Raw genomic sequence first — 22,202 nt, 5'->3', positions numbered from 1 at the left:
GTAACTTTGGTTGTTTTTTATTTTTGATATTTTTGATCCACGGTTGGTTGACCCTGCAGATACAAAGAGATGACCATAGTTACTATAATTCTATTTGGGTGAGAGCAAACTCTCAAATCTGCACTCACCAGAATGGTTTTAGTTCTTTTGTCTAAAATAGTATGTTTTATTAACCGAAGAGGTTTTATAAACTACTCACAGGTGACCATGTCATAATTAAAAACACTAAACTATTATATCACTTATTATAGATTGCTGGGCTCGGGGCCTGTCCACGTGGAGTTTGCAAATCTGTATAGATCCATCCATCCATTTTCCAACCCACTGAATCCGAACACAGGGACACAGGGGTCTGCTGGAGCCAATCCCAGCCAACACAGGGCACAAGGCAGGAACCAATCCCAGGCAGGGTGCCAACCCACCACAGGACACACACACTGGGGCCAATTTAGAATCGCCAATCCACCTAACCAGCATGTCTTTGGACTGTGGGAGGAAACCCACGCAGACATGGGGAGAACATGCAAACTCCATGCAGGGAGGACCCGGGAAGCGAACCTGGGTCTCCTAACTGTGAGGCAGCAGCGCTACCACTGCGTCACCGTGCCGCCCATCTGTATAGATAAAAGTGTAATATTCTCCAACTGTCTTTTTGTCTTTGTTAGAGGTTTCTATCAGTTTTGCACACTAAGGATCTAATTTCAACTCTCAAATCACACAAACATGGCTGAACACATTTTGACAAAATTTTGCATGTCCATTTTAAGATAATGTAATGGGGGGTTCTAACAGGGAGCAACCCAAACCCCGTGCATTATTCCAAATCAGCTGAGTCATTCTTAGTGAAATTTTATATGTACAGTAAGGCTGAACCAACTTAAAATCCAAGCTGTTTGGGGTTTCAAAAATTTCATCAGAAAGATTGGTTGTAATGGGAAAAAAAATGCATCAATCCGAAATTTCTGAGTTAAAGCTTGTGAAATTATGTATGTGTATCACTGTTAATACAACTTAAAATCTAGAGTTTAAGGTCTTTCAAATGTTCACTTGTGCAGAAGAATTGTATTTTGGGGATCTGCACAAAACCGCGTTATCACGACAAAACACTTCAGCTGATAGCGCTGAATGATCTTACATCCAAATGTTTCTTAATAGGCAATTGTATGTGGAGTGTCCTTAGGTCAGCAGAAGTAACAATGTATTTATAAATATTAGGGGGCTTCGCTCGTGTTGTGAAGAGGGGGGCTGAACGCACCCCAAGGAGATGTGGTCGCTCCTCTGAAACCCCCTCTTAAATGGTGATACAATAGGAAACACAGTTTTTTTTTTACCTCCTCTTTGCTTGATCAGCTGCTGGCTTGCTGCTGCGCCGTGCTGCGTGATCTGCATCTTGTGCTGCGCACTTCTGTCATATCACTGATGTCCATATATTCAATCTGTTTTCGTTTTTACCTTTTCATTAATATCGCATTGAATTTTGATTCCGTGTTTGAAATTACATTGTGACAATGCAACATATAACTGCCCGTGAGTGAATATCGTTTCTTTCTCTCTAAAAGAATTGTGTCTGACAATAGCATTCACACAAATGAGAAATGATTTCTCTTGCAGGACTTCACTTACACCAAACAACAAATCTTTTAATTCTCGTGGATATGCCTCTTCATTGGGAAGAAACACTACGTTTTTTTCCCCAATGGCAACACGAATTAGACGATCTACAAGTCTCCGACTTACAGTTTAAATCCAAACAATGTATTCAATCTCTTTTTGCTGTTCCGTTATTTCACCAAGTAACAATTTCCATTTGTTTGTGTTAATGTGATCTTTACTATCCTTTTTTTGAGACTTTTGAATTTTCTTACTTCCATTATCTCCACCTGCTCTGCATGTGTACCGGTCCAATGTTTTTGAATGCGTTACGACGTTCTACTTTGTCATCTACTCTTTGTCTTTTATTTCCGGCCTCAGGTGTGGTTAAATCTTTTGGCACAAAGTCTTGGCTTAAGTGACTTGTCTCGCGGGATGTGAAAGTGTCTCTCTGAGAAAATCACATTTCGTCTCCTTCCAAGATTTTTTTTTTAAAATATACAGAGACACTCGACAACAACAACAAAAAAGCTATTGTCTTTAATGAAGCCTTAGTGTGATTCCAAATATCTCAACATTAAGAGGAACTTCTGTCCATCCTATCATTATAACTCTGTCGTTATATTTAAAGAACTTGTAAAGTGGAAACATCATATAAGGATATGAGAAATCTATTATACCGGAACAAATCATTTTTTGATGAAAGAGAACAAGAAATAACTTGAGATGACTCTATGATGATGATGATAACAAGTATGCTAATAATTCCAAGAATAGTTCCATGATAGCAGAGAAATTGATAGTTACAGTAGAGACAATATAGAGAATGGAAGGGACATATTTGAGCCCCCAACATTTGAAAAACACATAATTACCATATCCCATTATACAAATATACCCTGGCAACCAGCCGGGTACTTTGGCTGGTTCTTTCTGTATCTGTATGGTTTTTCTTCTCTCACCTGTAAAACACTTGGCTTTCTGTTAATTTGCAGCTTGCAAGTGTCCCCCTTTGTGAGCGTGTGTGTGTGTGTGTGACTGTGTACTATAATGGACTGGCACCCTGTCTAGGCTTGGTTCTCTTTTTGTACCCAGTGCAGCTGAAATAAACACTAGCTCCCTGTGACTTTTCACTGAATACGTACATTAGAAAATGAATGAATAAATAAATATGACCCCTAAAAAAAGTACAGTGCATTTTCAGGAATTCTTTTTACTGAAAAGCTTTATATAACTTTGTGCTTTATTACAAAATACTGGACTTGTTCATTAAAATGCAGTACAAAAAAAAAAAAAACAACACTGTGATAAAAGAAAAAAAATAGTTTTGACTGTTTATAAGTAAGGCACTAACAATAAGGCAACAACATTTGTGCCTCAATTGTGATTGGTCCCCCAGCTCCTCATGTGTCGATAAGAAGTGCTATACATTGTTCTGTGTCTCATATAATAATAGGCAGCATTTGCCATTAGTGACCTATTGTGTTATAAGACCAGAACCAAAAGTGGTTCCAGAAGTTTCCTCGTAACAAGCAGACAGCAAGCAAATTCTCTACTGATGCATCTCAAACATTAGAAATTTTGACCTAAGTGCTTAGCATTTACTTAACATGGTCATGTGTTCTGTCACATTGGGATAAGATTAGTTAGAAAATACAGTTGACATAAGTTTGATATTAACCAATTGCCAAGACCAATGATATCCTCCATTTTAGTGTTTTATGAATCTTGTATATGATATCTACAAATTCTCCTTGCTTATATAAGCTTCTAGATTTTCTTCATGTTCTGTACTCCAGCAAAATGAAGTTTTGTTTTCTGTTATCGTTATTAAAACTGGATCCAGAGAACTATATGGAGTTCTTAAAAGTTTTGGAAATAGTGCATGAGATGTAGCCACCACTCTTACCCATTTTTCACTAGAGTGTAAGAAGCTCATGTAATTTTTGCATGTATGCAGCAGCTTCAGCCTTTTGTCTCCATTGAAGCTGGAGTGCTTCTAAACTAAACACTGGCTTTGTAGCCCTTGGAACCTTCAAATGACTGGAATTACCCAGGGCTACAAAATCTGTTCTTATAGCAGCAAGGAGCTTAACTGGCCTTACAATTCCATTCATGGCATTAGCATGACAAGCCTTGTGCTGTCCACTCCTTCATAAGTTTCCTTCAGGCAGCTATGTTGTCTTGTCATTTTTGGAGGAGAATGGACTCCAAAAATGGGGCAAAGAAAAAATCAGAATCAGGAGAAGGCTTAACGTAATGCACACCAGTGCTGCACCAATAGTCCAGGCAAAGGTCACTGGAGGAGCATTGCTCATCAGCCAAGTGTGTCTGAGGTTCATGTCCATGATGACAGCCTCCATCTGGAAATGTGTTCCGATGACTGCACACATGTGAAAGAGCTGGTGGCTGTGGCCTGAAAAATAATACAATAAATAATCAATTCAGAAGCTGGGAGTTGAGTCTTATGCCACAAGTGACAGCTCAGCTGGTAGTTATGGTGCAAGTTTAACATCTGAGTTTTTGAGAATATCTTTTTTGTGATCATATTGCTTTTAGAGAGCTGTTTTAACTCCCAAATAAAGCCACTGGCCTACCAGAATAGATACTGTACTGGGATTTGCAAAAAGACACCTACCCACGTAATCAAAGCAGCCAGGGGCCAGTCTTTCTGGCAAGTGTGTGACAAAAAGAAAGGCGGTGAGAAAGGCCAGCATAATGTGCTGATAATGCAGTGCATTTGTCTCATTGTTAGTGCAGCCTTCTCCGGAACACAGGAAGATCTGAAAGGCAGCAAAGATGGTGAGTAGGTGGCAGGTACAACAAAGATAGTCTTAACTGGAGAAGAAGGAAGGTGTTTTATGAGTCACCGCTCCCTCGTGGAATTTCATGCTTCTCTGAATTTGGCTCTTTTGCTTGGATGTTGATTTTGATTTGCATCTTACAAAGTTAAGCATCCATACTAGCTATTCTGAATGGCCAACATTTGACCACAGCAGGTGAAGTTGTAGATAGATAAAGCTCATAAAGTGGCTACACTGACAAGTCACTTACCCGATAGAAGATGGGAATGTTGTCAAACAGGTATGGGAAGGCAAAGGCAAGGACACGTAAGACCTTGCTGAACCTGGGGCGCTCTATTTCAGGTATTCTGCAGAAGACAGTGAAATTATAAACATAATTGACACAGAATACCATATCTGGTGGAACAACAGTACATCCAAAAGATTCTGGACCTGCACCTTGCAGAATCCACAAAAGATTGGCTCACAATTAAATTGCAATTTTTACATTTTGCAGAAATCATTGTAATCTGCAATTTGCTTTTTGCAGAAATCATTGTAATCAGTTAGATAATGAAATATGGTATAATCACAAAACACCACACAAAATGTTCACAGCCCTTCTTTTTAATACAATGGATTTGAGCTACCTGGATGATTTCAGTGCCAGCGGTTGAATTCCTCAAACACATCAAGTCCATTATAGCTCAGGCCATGGTTTGATTGAGGCTTAGTCATGCAGATTATTAAATGAAGATCAATTTCCACTTGAAATTATTGAATTAATATTAAAAAATCTGGAGTAGTTTTGGTTACGTTTCTGATTTGTGTTTCAATTTGACAGCCCGGTTACCGAGAAGGAGTACAAGACACCAGATGAACTCTGGATAGGGCTGTCTGCCACTTTTGGAGGTGCATGGACGGCACATTAATTTAAATACCTAGAAAAATCTTTTGTATCTCAATGTTAAGCCTGCTAGGCCAGGGTGAAGAAGCAATGTCTTCCTATTAGTCAACTTTGGTGGCCAAAATCTGAGGCAGCAGCCCTACCCACCATTACTAGTCCCATCCCAGAGATCTCTCCTGTGATGCAGCTGTGCTGACAGACTGCAGGTCAGAAAACCTCAATGGAAAATGCCTTGCATTCTTAAAGTAATATGGTAGAGAGATACTTTGAGAGGCACATGATGAGTGTGGTTTTACCTTTTGTTGATCTCGGGGTTATATTTCAGAAAGGGCAGACCCAGCCTTGGAGGGGGAAACGTGAGGTTAGAGGGCCCAGAGAAGCATGAAATAAGCCATGCACAGAAAGCATCTTCCATTTGCCCTTCACGCTGTCCTTATTTACTCACGCACACACAGAAGCATACCGTGGTATTCCTCATCTACAGTAACTCGCTGATACACAATCACAGCTGCTCACACGCATGCAGCTACCTCCATTGCCCAACTTGCTCATACACACACACACACAGTTGTACCCTATGCCCTACCTATTGACACAAACACACAAATTTGAACCTACAAAACTGCTCAAATGAGAGGAGACCATTCAATGCATCAGGCTCAGTTGTTTATCTTATCACTAGATTGCCCCAATATCTCATCCAGATTCTTCTTAAAGCTTCAACTCCATGTCTCCATAGTTCACTCCAGGCTTTAGTCCTCTGATGTCTTTGAGTAGGTGATTCACCATTAAGTTGAAGGAATTCCACTGAACCTGCTTCTTCAATGCCTTTGAGAGACACAGCTGTGTCCCACTATCTACTCAGTCACACACACACAGCGTATACCAGGAGTAAGGAGTTATGGACTACCTTCCTGGCTTTAGAGATTTGTTATGCCATCTCTTTTTGCTCGTAAGATCGTTGTTTAATTAGACAGCTAGCCAACCCCCTCAGTTTGCAGACAGATATTCACCAATAGTGCATTTCAGATTTCTAAGAAATCTGCAAAAAGGGTAAAAGCTTTAAACAAAAATGAAAATTAAAGTTTTATATCACTTATTCCTTTGAAATTCAAAAAAGAATGCTAGTTGAAAATGATAGTAACGCATTAAGTAGCTGCTGCTCTGCAGAATGCAGATGTCAGCCATTTCTGTATTGCCTGCTTACAAAATAATAAAGGAGCAAATCATACCTGGTGCAGAAAAGGCAAAAAGAAGTGGAAAACTGACAAAAGATAATTAGCAGTAATTAATGACAACAATAAGTATCTTTCCTTATTTCCAAAAGCAGCACCTCTCTGGACACTGTAGTGCCATCCTGACTTGACTTATGGAGAGCTGAATAAACTTCCAAAATCAGTTAAATTAACAGCAGTGTGGGACAAACACCAACAGTCACTAGGAACCCTTTTATATCCTTAACTGTATTATATGTGTTTGGACAGACTACCCCCATTATTAATTTGATATACTGTAGGTGTGGATGTACTTTACTTAAACGGCTCCATTACGCAGAGATGCATGCTCCCTATTCAGTCCTCTAGCTTACACTCACAAAGGTGTACCCAAGTGCGCACTGTTATGCAGGCATATCCATTTCTGCCAGTTTCTCAAACAGATGTACATTTATGCACACAGAGATGCAATTGTTCCCCCTACACTCTTAAGTCCCCTGTATTCTGTCCATTTGCTGATATGAACAAAGGTGTACCAAGTGCCCACCTCCTACTCCATTCAGTTAACAACACAAGAGTGCTCTATTCTTGCCCACTTCCTTTCACACTCACATATCTTACTTCATTCACTTATACCAACTGAGGTGTAAATTCACTTATTAACATGTCACTTCCACACTTGGTTAAAGATGCAGGTGCTCCTTTTCTTATCTACCCTTTCACACAGACACACACCTTGTTTAATCAACTTACCTTCATCAGAAGTTGTACAGAGACACGGGTACAAGCTGTTCCTGCCCACTCTTTTACACAGACACAGTTGTAATATTCTGCCCTGCTATATTGTGTATTTAGGTTTCAGTGTACTCTTGCGTGTATCCTGTTGCACCCAACTTGCTGTCCCACTTGGTTTCAGATAGAGCCCCTCAATTATTGAGGCATATCCAGTTCCTCTTTTGGAATCCCACTGCCTATCCCAGGGAACACTAAAGTGGTATGCATTCTATACCAGGGATCACCAATCTGGTCCTGGAGGACCACCGTGGCTGCAGGTTTTCATTCTAACCATTGTCTTAATGAGCAGAGGTGGGTAGTAAAGACTTACATTTACTCTGTTACATTTACTTGAGTAACTTTTTTAAAAAAATGGTACTTCTAAGAGTAGTTTTACTGCACCATACTTTTTGCTTTTACTTGAGTACATTTGTGAAGAAGAAACGCTACTATTACTCCGCTACATTGGGCAACACTCGAATCGTTACTTTTTTTCCATTAGATACGCTATATTTTTGTCAGAGAGAAGCTGCCAGTGGATCTACTGCATGACCATTTCACCAATCAGACGTAGCAACAATAATCACATGGCTCCGTTTCAGAAATCAGACATAGCCATGCAGTCACGTGACCACACACAAACTGTAGCGGCATAGCAGCACAAACTCCTCACAGACAGTGGACAAGGAAAGAAAGAATACAAGAAAAATGAGAGCCAACTCCTGCTGAAGCTTAACCATCACTTCACTGAGTGAAGAACAAACACGTCTTAACCAAACATGCACAGACAGACAAGGTAAAGTGAGATTTCTTGTACATACACAAGCTGCCTTGTTCTAATGTTATTTACTATCAGCTGTGCTATTTGGAGGGCAAGTGAATATGCAGTATTATACGGTCAGTGTACAGTGTATCTTGTAACTAACTGTAAGTGGTTTGCACTGTTCAAACATACCGATACTTGTTACCTACTGTAGGTATTGGCTTCAAAAGCTTTGTTGTGAAAAACTGAGATTCGGAACTTTGTGTTATTTGTGCATCTTTATTTTGTAAAGATGTTATTTATTTTTACTCATTTTTTATTTTATTATTTGAAAATAGCAGAATTTGCACATTATTTTATATTTTTGTCTGTCTTATTACAACATTTCTAAAAAATAAATCATTTATTATGATCAAACAGTTACTCAGTACTTGAGTAGTCTTTTCACCAAATACTTTTTTACTCTTACTTGAGTAATTTTTTGGATGACTACTTTTTACTTCTACTTGAGTAATATTATTTTGAAGTAACGCTACTCTTACTTGAGTACAATTTTTGGCTACTCTACCCACCTCTGTTAATGAGAGGCCTGTTGCTGCTGCTAATTAACTTCTTTTGAACTAATTTTATCTGACTTGCTCTTGAAGACACAGACTCCTTAATTGTTTATTTTTCCTTAACTAGCAGCCAGACAATAATGAAATACAAAATGAGCCAAAACAACTGGTGTCCATCGTACAATATCTGAAAATAAAGAAACGTGAAGGTCTCAGGAATGCTGATCTGCTCAGGTCCCCAAAACATTTTGACAGTGCTCTTAGAAAAGAGAAGATCAACAATTTTGGAAATGTCTGCTAATGCACCATGAGAGCAGCAACAAGCCACAAAATTAAGGAACAGTTTAATTAACGACAAGAATTGGCACCTCATTAAGCAGCTGTTTGGAGAGAAATTGGTTGGAGTTTGAGGCCTGGACTTAGTTGGCCTTCTGTCGGTTCACTTCACATTTGATTTCTGCTTGGGTGCCATTTAAGGAAAGAAATTAAGCAATTCAGAGGAACGATGAAGAAATTCAGGGGAACAAATCTTAAAAAAGCAATTCAATTAAAATGAATTCACAAGACGTTAATTAGCAGGACAAACAGGGCACTCATTAAAAAAAAAAGGGTTAGAATGAAAACCTGCAGCCACAGTGGTCCTCCAGGACCAGACTTGGCAACCCCTGTTCTATACAAAGAGTGCCCTCATGATGTTAAATGTCCAACAGTTCTTTAGAATTTTTTTTCAGCAATTTTGCCTTCAAATTATGACAGGAAACATGCAACACCTTGTTCGTCACACGACCTTAGCTGAGTTAATGCTTGTTGTTGGTCCTAATAAATGTTTTTGAGGAAATGGGCACATTGCTGTCATGGATGTGTTCCACTACAGGTGAAGCATTGTGAGGCCCAAAGTGGCGAGCATCTGATAAAGGTACATCTGCTTCCTGACTTATTACTGCCATCCAAGTGTGTATAGAATAATAACCACTCCAAAAGTCACTGGCCTGTTGGAATGACCACTTGCCAGACACGTTGCTATCACACCAACAGATCCCACTTGCACATATCAATAAAGTACAAGACATTTGTGCCAACTGAAATAATTGGGCATTGGTGCAGGCTTTGCCAAGATGCTGAACGTGTGATAGGGTATTTCTCCAGAAATGCTGAAATCTTTTGCACCAAACAAAACAAAGCCCACATGAGATGCCTACCTGGAATAACAGGAGAGCCCAGTGCACACAACAGTGTTACACACGGCAATTGGCACATAGCAACTGTGGAACATGCTGCTTACCAGCTTGTCTGGCACACTGTAGGTGGAGTAGGCAATGGCAGAACCTGGTGAAAGGAAATAACAAATCATTCTCATATAAGCGAGGAGTCGGTCAGCACTATAAGGAGACATAGAAAAAGTAGGGTTACTAGTCTCATTACGGGTCCCTCACACTCACTTAAGTTTATCCTCTTCAAATCTGACTTCTGTCCTGTTTTTGAGAGTCAGCTTCTACAGAGATGCTTTAAGACAACATGACCCGGTGCTACTGTACAGGATCTGGGCATAGATAGTCCGTTACCTGTACAAGACTTTACAAATAGTCTGTAATGCTACTTTGAAATACATGATGCATATGTACTGCCTACAACAGGCACAGGAGTTCTGTGCAAGAGTTGGGCACAGGGGCATATCGCTTTTATTCCTTATAATTGCCATGTTACCTGAAGAAGATGGGTAATAAATTATTGCCTTCCGCATACCCTCAGAATTCCTCGTACACCTTTCCTCTGTATCCTTGTGTGCGTAACTTCTCTTGCCTGGCGCCCCTTTTCTCAAGCACGTTCTCATAAACATGCTTCCCAGACTCTTTCGAAGCACCTTGCTCACCTCTTGTTTATTTTTTGACTACCACCAATGGTAGATGAGCTCCGATTACACATTGTGAAAACATCATTTGTATTCTTGCAAGTACTTAAAGGTGACTCTATGTGTGCCTCCTATGCCTTTACACCTCCTCGAGTGTCTCAGCCTCTCTTGCCCTGCACTTCCTCTTTCAGTCACTAAAGCAAAACTGATCAGTCAGGCTGTTTGAAGGGACTGGATACACACACAGACAGTAACATTTTATTATATAGTAGATTATTCTAAAGCTAGGCACAAGGAATATGACAGTGGTATGACCTGTCCTTCTGACACAGACAGTTCTTCATATATGATAGTTGGCCACATTCCCACCCCCAGTAATTAGCTACACTCACCAAGGCTGTAGAGACTGAGAGCACCGTAGTCGAAGAAGAAGCATATGTGCCTGGCTCGAGGAGACATGCTGCTGAAGGTGTGTGCACAGCTGGATGTGAAGGGGTAGATGCAGCAAGAGACAAGGTAGACGATAAGTGGCCAGAGGTAGGGCTCGGTGAACACATCCAGTGTGTAGACATAGGCAATGAGCTTCCACAGGAAGTACCTGAGATATAGGCAGCATATCATCTCGATTAGTGCAGGCCCAGAGAAAAGCCAGACAAAGGGGGCTACTTACAGGGGTTCAAAGGGATTGGTGTTAAAGGAGTTACTTTAGTGGCCTGCGGAGGAGTTCCACAGAGTAGTCTAGGTGGACAGTGTGACTTCCTCTGTCATCCTTGTGAATACACTACCAGTCAAAAGTCTAGATGCACTCAGAAATTGATACCTTGTTTTTATTATTATACCATTAAATTGATTTAAAAATACAGCCAAGACATAACAAGTATTTCTAATGGATGTTACTGCTTGAAGTGACTGGTTTTAAAAGTATTATTCACATTAGCCCCATTTTTCAGCCGTAATTCCTTCAGTGTCCGAATGGTCAACTCCCTTTGCTTACCCATAATTTGTCCTGTTTAAGTGCTAGTTGGTTATTAGAGAAACCTTTGCAACTGCATTAGCACCACTGAAACCTGCTATTCTGTTCACTTAGGTTGCAAGGTACTGGCATTCCTAAAGTTCACTTATGAGGTTGAAAATCTCAGCACAACACCTAGTCCAGGCTCTGGTCTTGTCACGTCTGGTCTGCAAGTGTCTGCTGTCAGGAGCACCAGTGTGTGTCACCAAGCTGCTGCAGATGATTCAAAATATAGCTGCACATCTGCTACTCAACATGCATCCCTCCTCATCTTCAAAACACTACACTGGCTTCGTTTACTGGCATGTATTAAGTTCAAATCCTTGATGCTTGTCTACAGAGTAGCCTGAGCCCATATATGATGGAGAGACTTGTCAGGTTCTGTTCTCCTTCTTGACCACTCAGATCTGCTGTTGAATGACATCTGCTGATGCTGCCTCTACGTGGTATCAAATCCTAGTCCAGAGTCTCTTCATGTGTAGCTCCTTGCTGGCCTTTTTTGAACCTAGAACTGAACTTTAGGAATGCTAGTACCTTGCAGCTCAAATGAACAGAATAACAGGTTTCAGCAGTGCTAATGCAATTACAAAGGTTTCTCTAATAACCAATTAGTATTTAGTATGACTATTTAAAGATAAGCTAAGGGAGCTGACCATTGGGACACTGAAGGAATGGCTTTGCATTCATAGGTGAATAAATTAAAAATCAGCCATTTCAAGCAGTAGTACCTGTTAGAAACACTAATAATGTCTTAATTGTATCAAAAACATGAAAATTTCTGCCTGTGTCCTGACTTTTGCCCGGTACTGTTTGTCTACCTCACAGCCCCCTTTTCTAGCCTCAATCCCAGCTGTCGTGACTTCTAAGTCACTTCCTTAAATACAAGACAAGACAGGTAGACTTGAAACACCTAGCTACCCAAGGTGAGACATTAATACACCTGCTTATGACAATGTGACCTGCCAAGCTTCACACACACACGGCTATGACTGGAATGTCTGAATGACCCCATACACTTGGAGAGAATATTAAACAACCACAGTAAAATCAGCCATGCATAAAACCAGCATTTCCTCATTTACTTGACCTGCTGCACCACATTCCTTGCTTCTTGGATAATGATTACAGGCACAAATGGCAACATGTACCAGCAAGGCAGCTTCCACGTGAACTCATCTCCATTGGCAGGGCCTCTCAATTTGTGTATTGAATTTAGCTCAGGTAGCTTTGAGGGCACTGTTTCAATAAGAAGGTGGGTTCTGGCAATTGGCAGTCACAGGAATACATCACAAGTCAGTTCATGGTGGGACTAGTGGGGGGATCAACTTGTAGGTGAACAAGTAATGTCACATGACTCCTGAATACACTCAGAATTAATGGACCAGATGACAAGTGAGTTAAGGTGGCTTCAGGACACAGCAGCTGAGAAAGCTAATTGTCATTTGAATAAGTACACAATGTCCTTTGTGTCAGTGGCTTAAATGTGGTGTTGTGGAAATCAGTATGTCTTCAGCCTCAACAATCCAATGAGAACCAGGGTTTGAACTAATGATTAAAGTGAAATGATTTAGGAGGGGCGGTGGTTCAGCTGGCCACCTTTTCTGTATAAAAACCTACATGCTTGGAGTGAATATCTGAGAGGGGTAACAAGGTGACATATCTCATGGGGTCCCTGACAGTTAATGGTGGACCATAAGGGTGAGCGGACAATACTCTAGTGCACATTTGGAGTTGTTGCAGTATGGTTTAGGTTGGGCAGTAGTTCATCTGGCAGGCGATACACTAAGAGGCACAGTTAGCTGCTCCATTGACACAATGGGAGTTGGTATTTGAGCTGGGAAGTGGACTTGCACATTTGGGCTGTGAGGCAACTGGAACAGCCCTAATTGGGACATACTGTATGGTGACTAGAGCCAGAGATCATTTTCATTTCAAGCTGTTTGAGAAGCATCACTGGTGGCAGCACAGGTCAATGAGGTCACCACAATATGCTACAACTTCAACCTGATGACAATGGAGGAGGTTCAAGCACCAAGACCTACATTCTGTGCAAAACTGCATAACAGATAAAAGACCTGTACCTTCTGAGCTTCTTACCAAGTTGGTAGGAAGTGCGTCCAGATGTTGAGGGTCTCATTGGTCAACTGGAAAACACTGAGGATGCAGCTGAAGGCGGAGCTTTGGGGATGGCGGTAGCCATCTAAAATGCTGTCTTCATGAAACACCTACATGATCAAAATGCAGGGACAAGTAAGGCAGGCAGACAAAAATGTTCATCTGATCTTACACAAGTCGATGGTGTTATGAAAGAGCTTTTGCAGAATTAGTGCCTAGCTCCTGCTGATGCACTTTATTATCCGCCACATGCCAGGAATATACAATACATTATGGAAGTCCTCACACCGTTGAACTTTTTTTCACATCCTGCTGTCTAAAAGGTATAGCTTAACATACAATGAAGGAAGATGAAGTTACATCCCCAGAGTCTGCTGTCCTCCAAAACTGATAAGACAGCATAGCTGTTTGGTGGGCATTTTTCAAGTACTGGAAGCATGAGGCGCGTGACTTTCTCAGATGCTAATGCCATGAATGCAAAGTTAAGGGCAGTTAAACTAACTGACACAAAAAAGGGCAGTTAAACTAACTGACACAAAAAACGATTTTGTAGCCCTGGGTAATTGTTATAATATTAAGGTTAATGTCACTGTCTCTGTAAAACACTTTTATGGATTCATTCACATGAGCAGGCTAAGTTTGGCACACAGGGGCTAGTCTGCCTGCATGTAGAAAACCATTACTTTAGCAGTTTGAAGAATGAAGGTAACAACTGCAGTGTAGGCCTTGTGCTATTATTGTATTTTTGGAGGTGGGGTTGAGTCCTTTACTGTCCTTGTTTGGAGACCAGAGAGGACGAGCACATGGAGCAGCCAGTATAAAAAGGCTTGGACACGGCTAAACCCTTTGAAGCTGACGGCCGGATGATATTGTCTTCATCTGTCCCGAAAATCTTTTCAGCGCAGTGACGAAAATGGCAGACTCTATAGATCAAGATCCGACCTTGGTAGTGTCTGCTATAGCTTCCTTTCATCTGTTATACTGCGTAAATCATCATTAAAGAAAGCTAAGTATATATCTCTGATGTGATTTGTAACCGCCGTAATCTCTATGGGAGGGATATCACCTTTTAATATCATATCTCTATATTTTCAGTTACTTAAAATGCCGCAATGTAAAAGAACATATTCCAATTAGGGAGCTTTTGCTTCTGAAGGAAACAGTAACTCCAATCATTTGAAGGTCCCAGGTGCTATAAAACCAGCGTTTAGTCCAGAGGTACACCGACGTCAATGGAGATAAAAGGCTAAAGGTACGATATAGGGGCAGAGTGTAAGTTGTGGACATTCACCATGTGCTACTTACTCAATTTTACCTCCTAAGTCTCCCTTGTTGTGCAGTGAACATGGCTTCTGACTGACCACAGCTGATGTGCTTCATTATCCACCCCATGCCAGGGGGACACAGTGCATGCCACATATTATCAATCCCCATTGGTTTTTTGAAGTTTTGTGAAGACGACTAATTTTGACCCCTCGCATCTCATTAGGGGGTGAACCTCTGTGGTCGATTGATGTGGCATGTACAACTTCAAGGGCTTCTGGTCATATTTTGCTGAAGACACCTATTGGTTTACTCTTTTATCACAAACATGTAATTTCCTGCACACCAAAAAATGCAGGTTTTTCAGGTACAAAAGGAAAAAAATAGAGTAAAGAAACATCTTGACGTCTTGCATAACTAGATTATATCAGGATGAGTCGAACGGTATATCATTTGTTGGGATTTTCTCCTACCGGTGAATGAAGAGCTGTCGGAAAGAAAAAAAAAACTGCGTTCACAAGTAATTGCTTTGAGCACAGATTATGTTTACAGCCTTTGTCATAGTAGACTATCATTCAGTCACTTGTCACTAATTCCACTAATGGGGCCAATAAAAAGAAGCTTGTTGTGCCAGAATGCAGTTCTGAATGAAGTACATCCATCAGTAATGAAACTCACTTATCCAGTTCAGGGTCATGGGGGCTAGAACCTACCAATGCGGGAGTCAGGGAACCAGTCTACTGCTAGTCATTCACAGCGAACCAATTTAGAGGCACTACCTAATTATGGATATTGTTGGAGGAAAACCAGTAAACAAGCACAGGGAGAACATGCAAAGTCTATGCAGGCCGGAATTCAAGGATCGAATTGTGGAGCCTTGAGGCTGCAGGGGTCTTATTCATTGTATGTATGTTGCATACATGACCTTGCTGTTCCCTCAAGCTTGCACTGCAATTCTGACACTGCCTTGTCCCAACCTCCTCAACAGACCTCACGTCAAGAGTCTGTGTTTGTTCTCATTCTTTGTCCATCTTTTCATCTACTGAGCCCTCCTGGTTATAAATTGTGGGGTCATGCGGGCTATCCCAGCAGCATCTGAACAAGCTGTTACTTCAGGGCAGCCATTCAAAGAATCGGCTTCACAGTCGACTCTGCACAAAGTCATTTGATTTTACATCTTTTAATAATGGCTTAAAGAAACCTGCTTACCTGAGGTATTTAGACAACAACAGATATTTTGGGTTTTGCACGCATATTTAGCAATGACAAAAGGAATTTTGTATGACTTTTTTGGGCATTTCCCTAATTATATTGTCTGAGACTGACTTTGGAGCAGTTTGCCTGAATGTGAATGACGGTGATGGAAAAACAACTTTGATTTGTGTTCAAGAATAACAAAAGCCTGATGATCTTAGATACACCGACAGGGCACTGGTCCATCGCCAGGCAGTGTGACTCTAGAGAACTGTTACAGACGAGTCTTCAACTCAGTTTTGACTCAATAGGTGGCAGGAATTTTGGTCATTTTCAATACTTTTAACTCATATTTAAAGTGTATATTAAGAACAGTATGAAAGCGAGCTCCAGTTTTAATTCACTTTGAATGATTTCTTTTTGGCAGCAGTGTGTGAAAACATACAGTAGGATAAAGGCTTTCACAAAGTCCAGGATGAAAGGTGCTACATACAGAGCTAGAGTTTATTCACATGCCCACCCATGTAATATTATTGTATTTATGCCACCAGAGAGAGCATTACTATTGGGCTCCAGAGGTGACACTAATAAATAAAATGTGCAGTCTTTATTTGATATAGCACCTTTCAATAGTCTAACAGAGCAAAGGGAACAAATAAAGCAAATAAACTCATTTTAAAAATAATTAACAATGAACATTTCTATATTCTGTCTGGTTCGACTCACTTTGGGCACCTGGTGGGCGCGGAGGAGCCTGGGCAGCTTTACCGAGAGCATTGCTGGATGTGGGCGTCACCCTTGGGCACCTGGCAGTGTAGGTTACCAGTCCAGACATGCGGTCAGCTTGGCAGCATTTAGTTTTGTAGAATTCAAGGTTGTCTCTTGGGATGCTGAACCGTAGCAGCTGGGGTTTTACCTTCCTTCCTGAAATGTCCTCAAGTGTTATTCTATAAGAAAAAAAGAAAAACACCACTTTAAAAGACACTGGTCAAAGTGGTCTTAAAGTAAGAGGCTAAGAAATCATCCAACACAACGTCGCTTTCCATAGCCTTACAGAGTCCTCAGCTTAGTCTGCCCTGGCCAGCCTATTAGCTTGTTGTCCTGTCCATGTACATCCCTCATCAACCTACTAGCCTGGTCCATTTTATTCCTGTACTCCTATTGTCCACCTTACAATCACCCCCTGCTCATTTACTTCAATGTCCCTCCAAACCTCCCAGCCATCTGTGACCAACATGCTGCTCCTGCACCAACTCTGATTGGCTTTGCCTGCTCTTTCTTCCCTCGTTCAGCCCACCAGTCCACTGCGTATACTGACCTTCATCTCCAGTCAAGTCCCATTTAATGCCATGCACCAGCAGGCAGTCCGCCAATCCCGTGCCATCTCTCTTAAAACGGCTCACAAGCACATTTACTATCCTGTGCCGGGGATGGTTGCTGACCTTTGAGCTGTAGGAGGTTCCTTAGTCTGCCAATGGCTGTGAAATCTGAATTACACAACACTGTGCAGAAGAGCAATGCACAACCAGATAAGCTCCCCTTTGCCATGTCCCGTACTCGCTGGAAGTAATGTGCCCAACAAGAAGGTCTCTAAATGACCACTGACTACAAAACAATGTAAACACGACAGGTGGCAGTGCCCAAGAGCACTTGAAGTGAGGAGGGCAGCCCAGTCGGATGGCAGTAGCATACAGGAATCCCAATGCATCATACCAGCTTTCAAATGAATTACTTCCAAGGGTGCCTCTGAAAGCAGAAGTGGTATCTTTACCAGCAGAGTCCCTTTGAGTAAAGTACATGGGCAGAAGGGAGGGTTTATGTACAATTCGCTGCACTCAAGGGATGGGCATTCAGTAGCAAAACTGGAACAAGCAGACTGGAACAAGCAGACAGGAAGTGGAGCTGGGCTGGTCATGTCTCCAACAGTGGGTCGGCAGGTGATAAGCTCCCACCCCAAACTAAAACGGGCACAGGACTACAGCAGAGCTGCAGTGAGAAGTTGGCAGATAACAGGCACCAGCCAATCCCTCATTATAGGCACCACTTAGATGTACCTTCATGTTATTCAAATCTCATGTTTTGCATTTTGAGACGCTAACACAGTAACACTTGCTGTTGTGCAACCTCAGACCTTCAGAGCCCAGTAAGTCACTAACAACTGGGAATTGAGACTAGAAAGACCCCCAAAACAAGCACAATGCCTTTTCTGTGGGAATCCTGACATCAAGCAGCACATGAACACATTTGTGGTCCACTGACAGAGACAGGCACACCCAACTAAAATTCATAATATGTAACAATCAAAGCCTGCAGACTATTTTATTACATGAGATGACCAAATTCTGTATAAAATGACGGCATAAACTGAATAATCCCCCCCAACCCAAAGAACTTCTGTAAGGGGACAAGGAGATCAACATGATTAAATCAAACAGCAGGGAATCCACGACTCTCTACAAGGCTGCATGTTATCTCTTCAACAGCCCACCTTCAACAGTACTTCTTATACTTCACCCACTTTAGGATTGCCATCATGTGTTCAGGACAGTGGAGTCAGATGGACCTTTGATGGCTTAAGCCCCTGAGCATGGTAATGTATTGGAGCGAGTTCAAAACCCCAAGGGGGCCACTCTTTATATACATGTAAGATTGCACACAGAGGGGTCTAAGACCCTGATGTCTTCAAATCATAGGTAAGCCGACAACTCTGTTAGTAACAAACAAAACATAGGAGGTGCATTCATTGGTGAACGGCTAAGACTGCTCTGCTTTCCAAAAATGATCTGGTGCCCAAGGTGACATCAAAGATTTTCACTTAGTCACTACATTATTTGACAAACTTGTCCATCAGGTTTGTCACAGCCCATGCAGCTGGAATAACAAGATTTTGACGGTTATTAGTGGAAAAAATAACTCCTTAACATGGCTGAAATTGAATTAAATCCATTTATAAACTAACCACCATCAATACCAGTTACATAAAAGGTAAATAGTCATAATTAAGCTTTACGGAGTTATGGGAATTATATCACCATTCACTGTTTCATTCTGATGTCAAATAAGTAGCCATGTTAACAATAAAGCCTTCCATGCAGTCACTGTGGGACCCGATGGCCCGGGTGCCATTGTGCTGCACGCACTGCCTGTAGTTACACCACTGCTCCAGACTACAATAACCCAATACGATTGGAGCCTGTGTCTCCGAGGGTCTCAAATTCTTACTGAGGGGGTATTGTAGTGTCATATTTTAACTACCAGAGTGTGGCTAGGAGTAAGAGTGTTTAAAGCATTGGCCAAACAGCTCCATGGACTTGGGTTCAAATTCCAGCCCAGTCTCACTGCTGATGTGTTCCATAATCCAGGTTACCTGTTTGCTTAGGCCAGACCATGGCTGGTTCAGTGCTGCTGGGACAGGCTTACTCTTAAAAATAAAGGTGACAGAGTGGTTCTTCAGGGCAATGCCATAGGAGAACGGTTTTTGGTTCTCAAAAGAACCATCCACATGAAGATTCCAAAGAGAACCTTAGTTTATTTGGGCCGTAACAGCCTCCATAAATAAACATGAACAAATAACAGGTTTGTGAAACACCATTTTTTCCCTATTTTCAAAGCACTCTTGCAGCAAACAGTCACACCATCTAAGTCTTGGTTTTCTTGATTTCTTAGTATCCTGCTAAGTAACCTACTATACATTAAAGATTTGTTGTAGCTATATTAGGTAACTTTTCAAATCCGAAAGAACCAACTTCATGTGCAAAGAACCTTTCCCAGCATGAAATAATTATTTGTCAAGCAATCGGAAAAAGTGAACCACAAAACCCAAAGAAAAGCCGTTAATGAACAAGTGCTGGATGGAAGATATCTGCAGTGATGGTACTCTACATGCACCTTCTCTGTTTTCAGGATTCTCTATAAAATTCAAGAGCATGTCACGTCTGAGTTTTAAACCCTGTTACTCCGGTCATGACCCCGTCGTTTGTGCCAATGGTCTCCATGTATGTTAGATGCCAAATGGATGCCCACACTCTTCCTTTACTTTGCAGCGTGGCAAGCTGCATCAATACACTCCCTGACTTTCAGAACAGCATTAGTTTTCAGCCCACAGGGAACGGATTGATGAAAACGGATTGTTTTGCGGCGAGACAAATAATAAAAGCGGCCAAAAATAAAGTACATTTGAAAGCAGAATACTACATGTCCATTCCCTCATCTCAAACCAAGCGTCAGAAGTAGCGCCCTCAGACCCCAGAAGGAAGCGATTCGATCCCAAATTAAAGAGTCGATTTCTACAGTCACCTTTAGCAGGAGTGACAAGCCGGTCGTGACACCTCGGCAGGAGAGCTGGACAGTCCTCTTCTCCAAGGAGCGGACGCCACCTGTCCCCGGCTGCATGCCTACCGACGGCACGCTTTTTAAACTTAAGCCACTCTTGGTGGGCGTGGTCTGCCATCGCACGGTTGGCATGGCGATGACTTCTGGGCAAAGTCAACAACGCCCTCTGCACCTTGCAAGAGAAGAGAGCTCCTTACAGAGGCGGCTTTGGTTTTCTAAGAAGAATCTGGCGCGCTGGTTAACAGATGAACAGAGAGATAGAGACGCTCCGTCACTCAAACACAACACCAGAACAACGACAAACTCACAGTTTAGCTACGTCCCTGCCCATCCCAAGGCTGCACAAACCAGAAAGGCAGCGCACTGGACCACCCGGGACAGCGGGCGCCGGAGTGAGGCGGTCCGGGCTTACCTGAGCTGGTACGGCCGCTCCCAAACATGCATGGCGGATAGGGGCCATCAACAAGTACGTTACAATACGCCCTAGAAGCCCTGAGAGTTACTTCGTACCATACGATTAAACCGATCCGTATACGCGGCAACATGAACCAACACTGCCGTGTCCGCGCCTCGTAGCTGCACAGGTGAAAGTTCTTGTTCATTTCAGTTCTAGCTCATAATTTTTGACACGTCGTGATTTTATAAAGCCTGAATAAAGTATCGGGCACTCGTCTTAAACGCCTTCGGCTTCGCTTTGCTCAAGTCAAGCACATCAGCATGAAGTCAAACAGTGAGAACTGCTAAGAATGTCGGCTTTCAGCGGGTTGGGGCGATTTACCGTTCGTATCTGCCAAGTACAGTGCGCGCTGCCTGTAGCCGTACGTCTTAGACGTCCGTGAACTTGACGAAGCCATCGCGCCAGTCCAAAGCTCCGTCCCAGGCTGTGTTCACTTCAGGTGTCACTGTAGGAGCACTGTTGTTATTGTCCAGCAACGAAAGCCGAAAAGTTCAGTTCCTGTGGGAATAAAACTTCAATTAACGAAAGAAAGAAAAGTTCACGTGAGGTTATGTTGCCGCTTAACATTCACATTCGAGGGATAAATATTCATTATATTAGAATGAGAAAAGTGTCTACGGTATATTCAGACAAGCGCTTTACCCTGCTAGGTTTGAATGGGTAAGGAAATAGCGTCTGTAAAGTCAAGCAATTCAAAATCCAGTCGTTTTATTCACGAAAGGAAGAAGATACCCTTTACGTTCATGCTACACATCATCATGAAACAGTCTATATGTAATTCAACACAGCAGGGCTAACACTGAAATTGAACAGATAATTGACAGATATGCACGGGACTGTAATCAGCTTTATAAGGCAGCAGTCCTTCAGCGTCACAAAATAATAAATAGACTTTGATTCAGACTGAGAGCAGTTTTCCAATGCTTTGAAAAAATGCAATAAGTCACTAAGCACAAATAAATAATAAGAATCAAAATATAAATACACTTACTTGTCATTAGAAATGCATGTTAATTGCATTAACTGGAATTTCACATTGCTGAGAAGAAAAGGAAAGAAAGATTTATTTTTTTGTCAAACTTATCCACCAAAATGTGATTAATTTGTTGCGTATATCCAATAATGCAGATGCACAGTTGACGCTTACATTCCCATATGCAGTTGTATTGAGTTCAGCTTCGCGACTGGATGGATGGACGAACACATGGTGGCAATTAAAAAAAAAAAAATTCTGAGGGACTCAAAAAGGAAATCGTGTTTATGCACAGACACATTACAAATACGCACTTTTTAACTGATGGATATAAAGCCTAATTCCGTGCGGCATGGTGGCGCAGAGGTAGGCTTCTCTGTCAAGAGCTCACATTCCATTCCATGCACAAAGGTCCGCTT

General features: G+C 41.7%; 1 protein-coding gene across 5 annotated transcripts; it reads right to left on the bottom strand.

Moving 5' to 3' along the window:
- Positions 1 to 2,787: 2,787 nt before the first annotated feature.
- Positions 2,788 to 21,296, bottom strand: LOC120541504 (membrane progestin receptor gamma-B-like). 5 transcript variants are annotated; one of them, XM_039773210.1, is made up of 9 exons: positions 21,132 to 21,296; positions 16,748 to 16,968; positions 13,547 to 13,674; positions 10,830 to 11,035; positions 9,788 to 9,914; positions 5,577 to 5,621; positions 4,645 to 4,741; positions 4,229 to 4,373; positions 2,788 to 4,006 (listed from the first exon to the last, which is right to left on the bottom strand). In XM_039773210.1, exons 2-9 carry the CDS (start codon positions 16,796 to 16,798, stop codon positions 3,765 to 3,767), a joined length of 1,041 nt encoding a protein of 346 aa, XP_039629144.1. In that variant the 5' UTR covers positions 16,799 to 16,968; positions 21,132 to 21,296; the 3' UTR covers positions 2,788 to 3,764. The 5 variants fall into 5 exon arrangements, with proteins under 5 accessions (XP_039629144.1, XP_039629142.1, XP_039629147.1 ...); XM_039773208.1 differs by lacking the exon at positions 21,132 to 21,296 and adding an exon at positions 20,318 to 20,435; XM_039773213.1 differs by lacking the exon at positions 21,132 to 21,296 and adding an exon at positions 20,318 to 20,434 and having other exon boundaries at positions 9,871 to 9,914.
- Positions 21,297 to 22,202: the final 906 nt, after the last annotated feature.

This window comes from Polypterus senegalus, chromosome 12 (genome assembly GCF_016835505.1).
Source record: "Polypterus senegalus isolate Bchr_013 chromosome 12, ASM1683550v1, whole genome shotgun sequence".
Taxonomy (NCBI): Eukaryota; Metazoa; Chordata; class Cladistia; order Polypteriformes; family Polypteridae; genus Polypterus; species Polypterus senegalus.
This window is presented reverse-complemented; position numbering and strand designations above follow the sequence as displayed.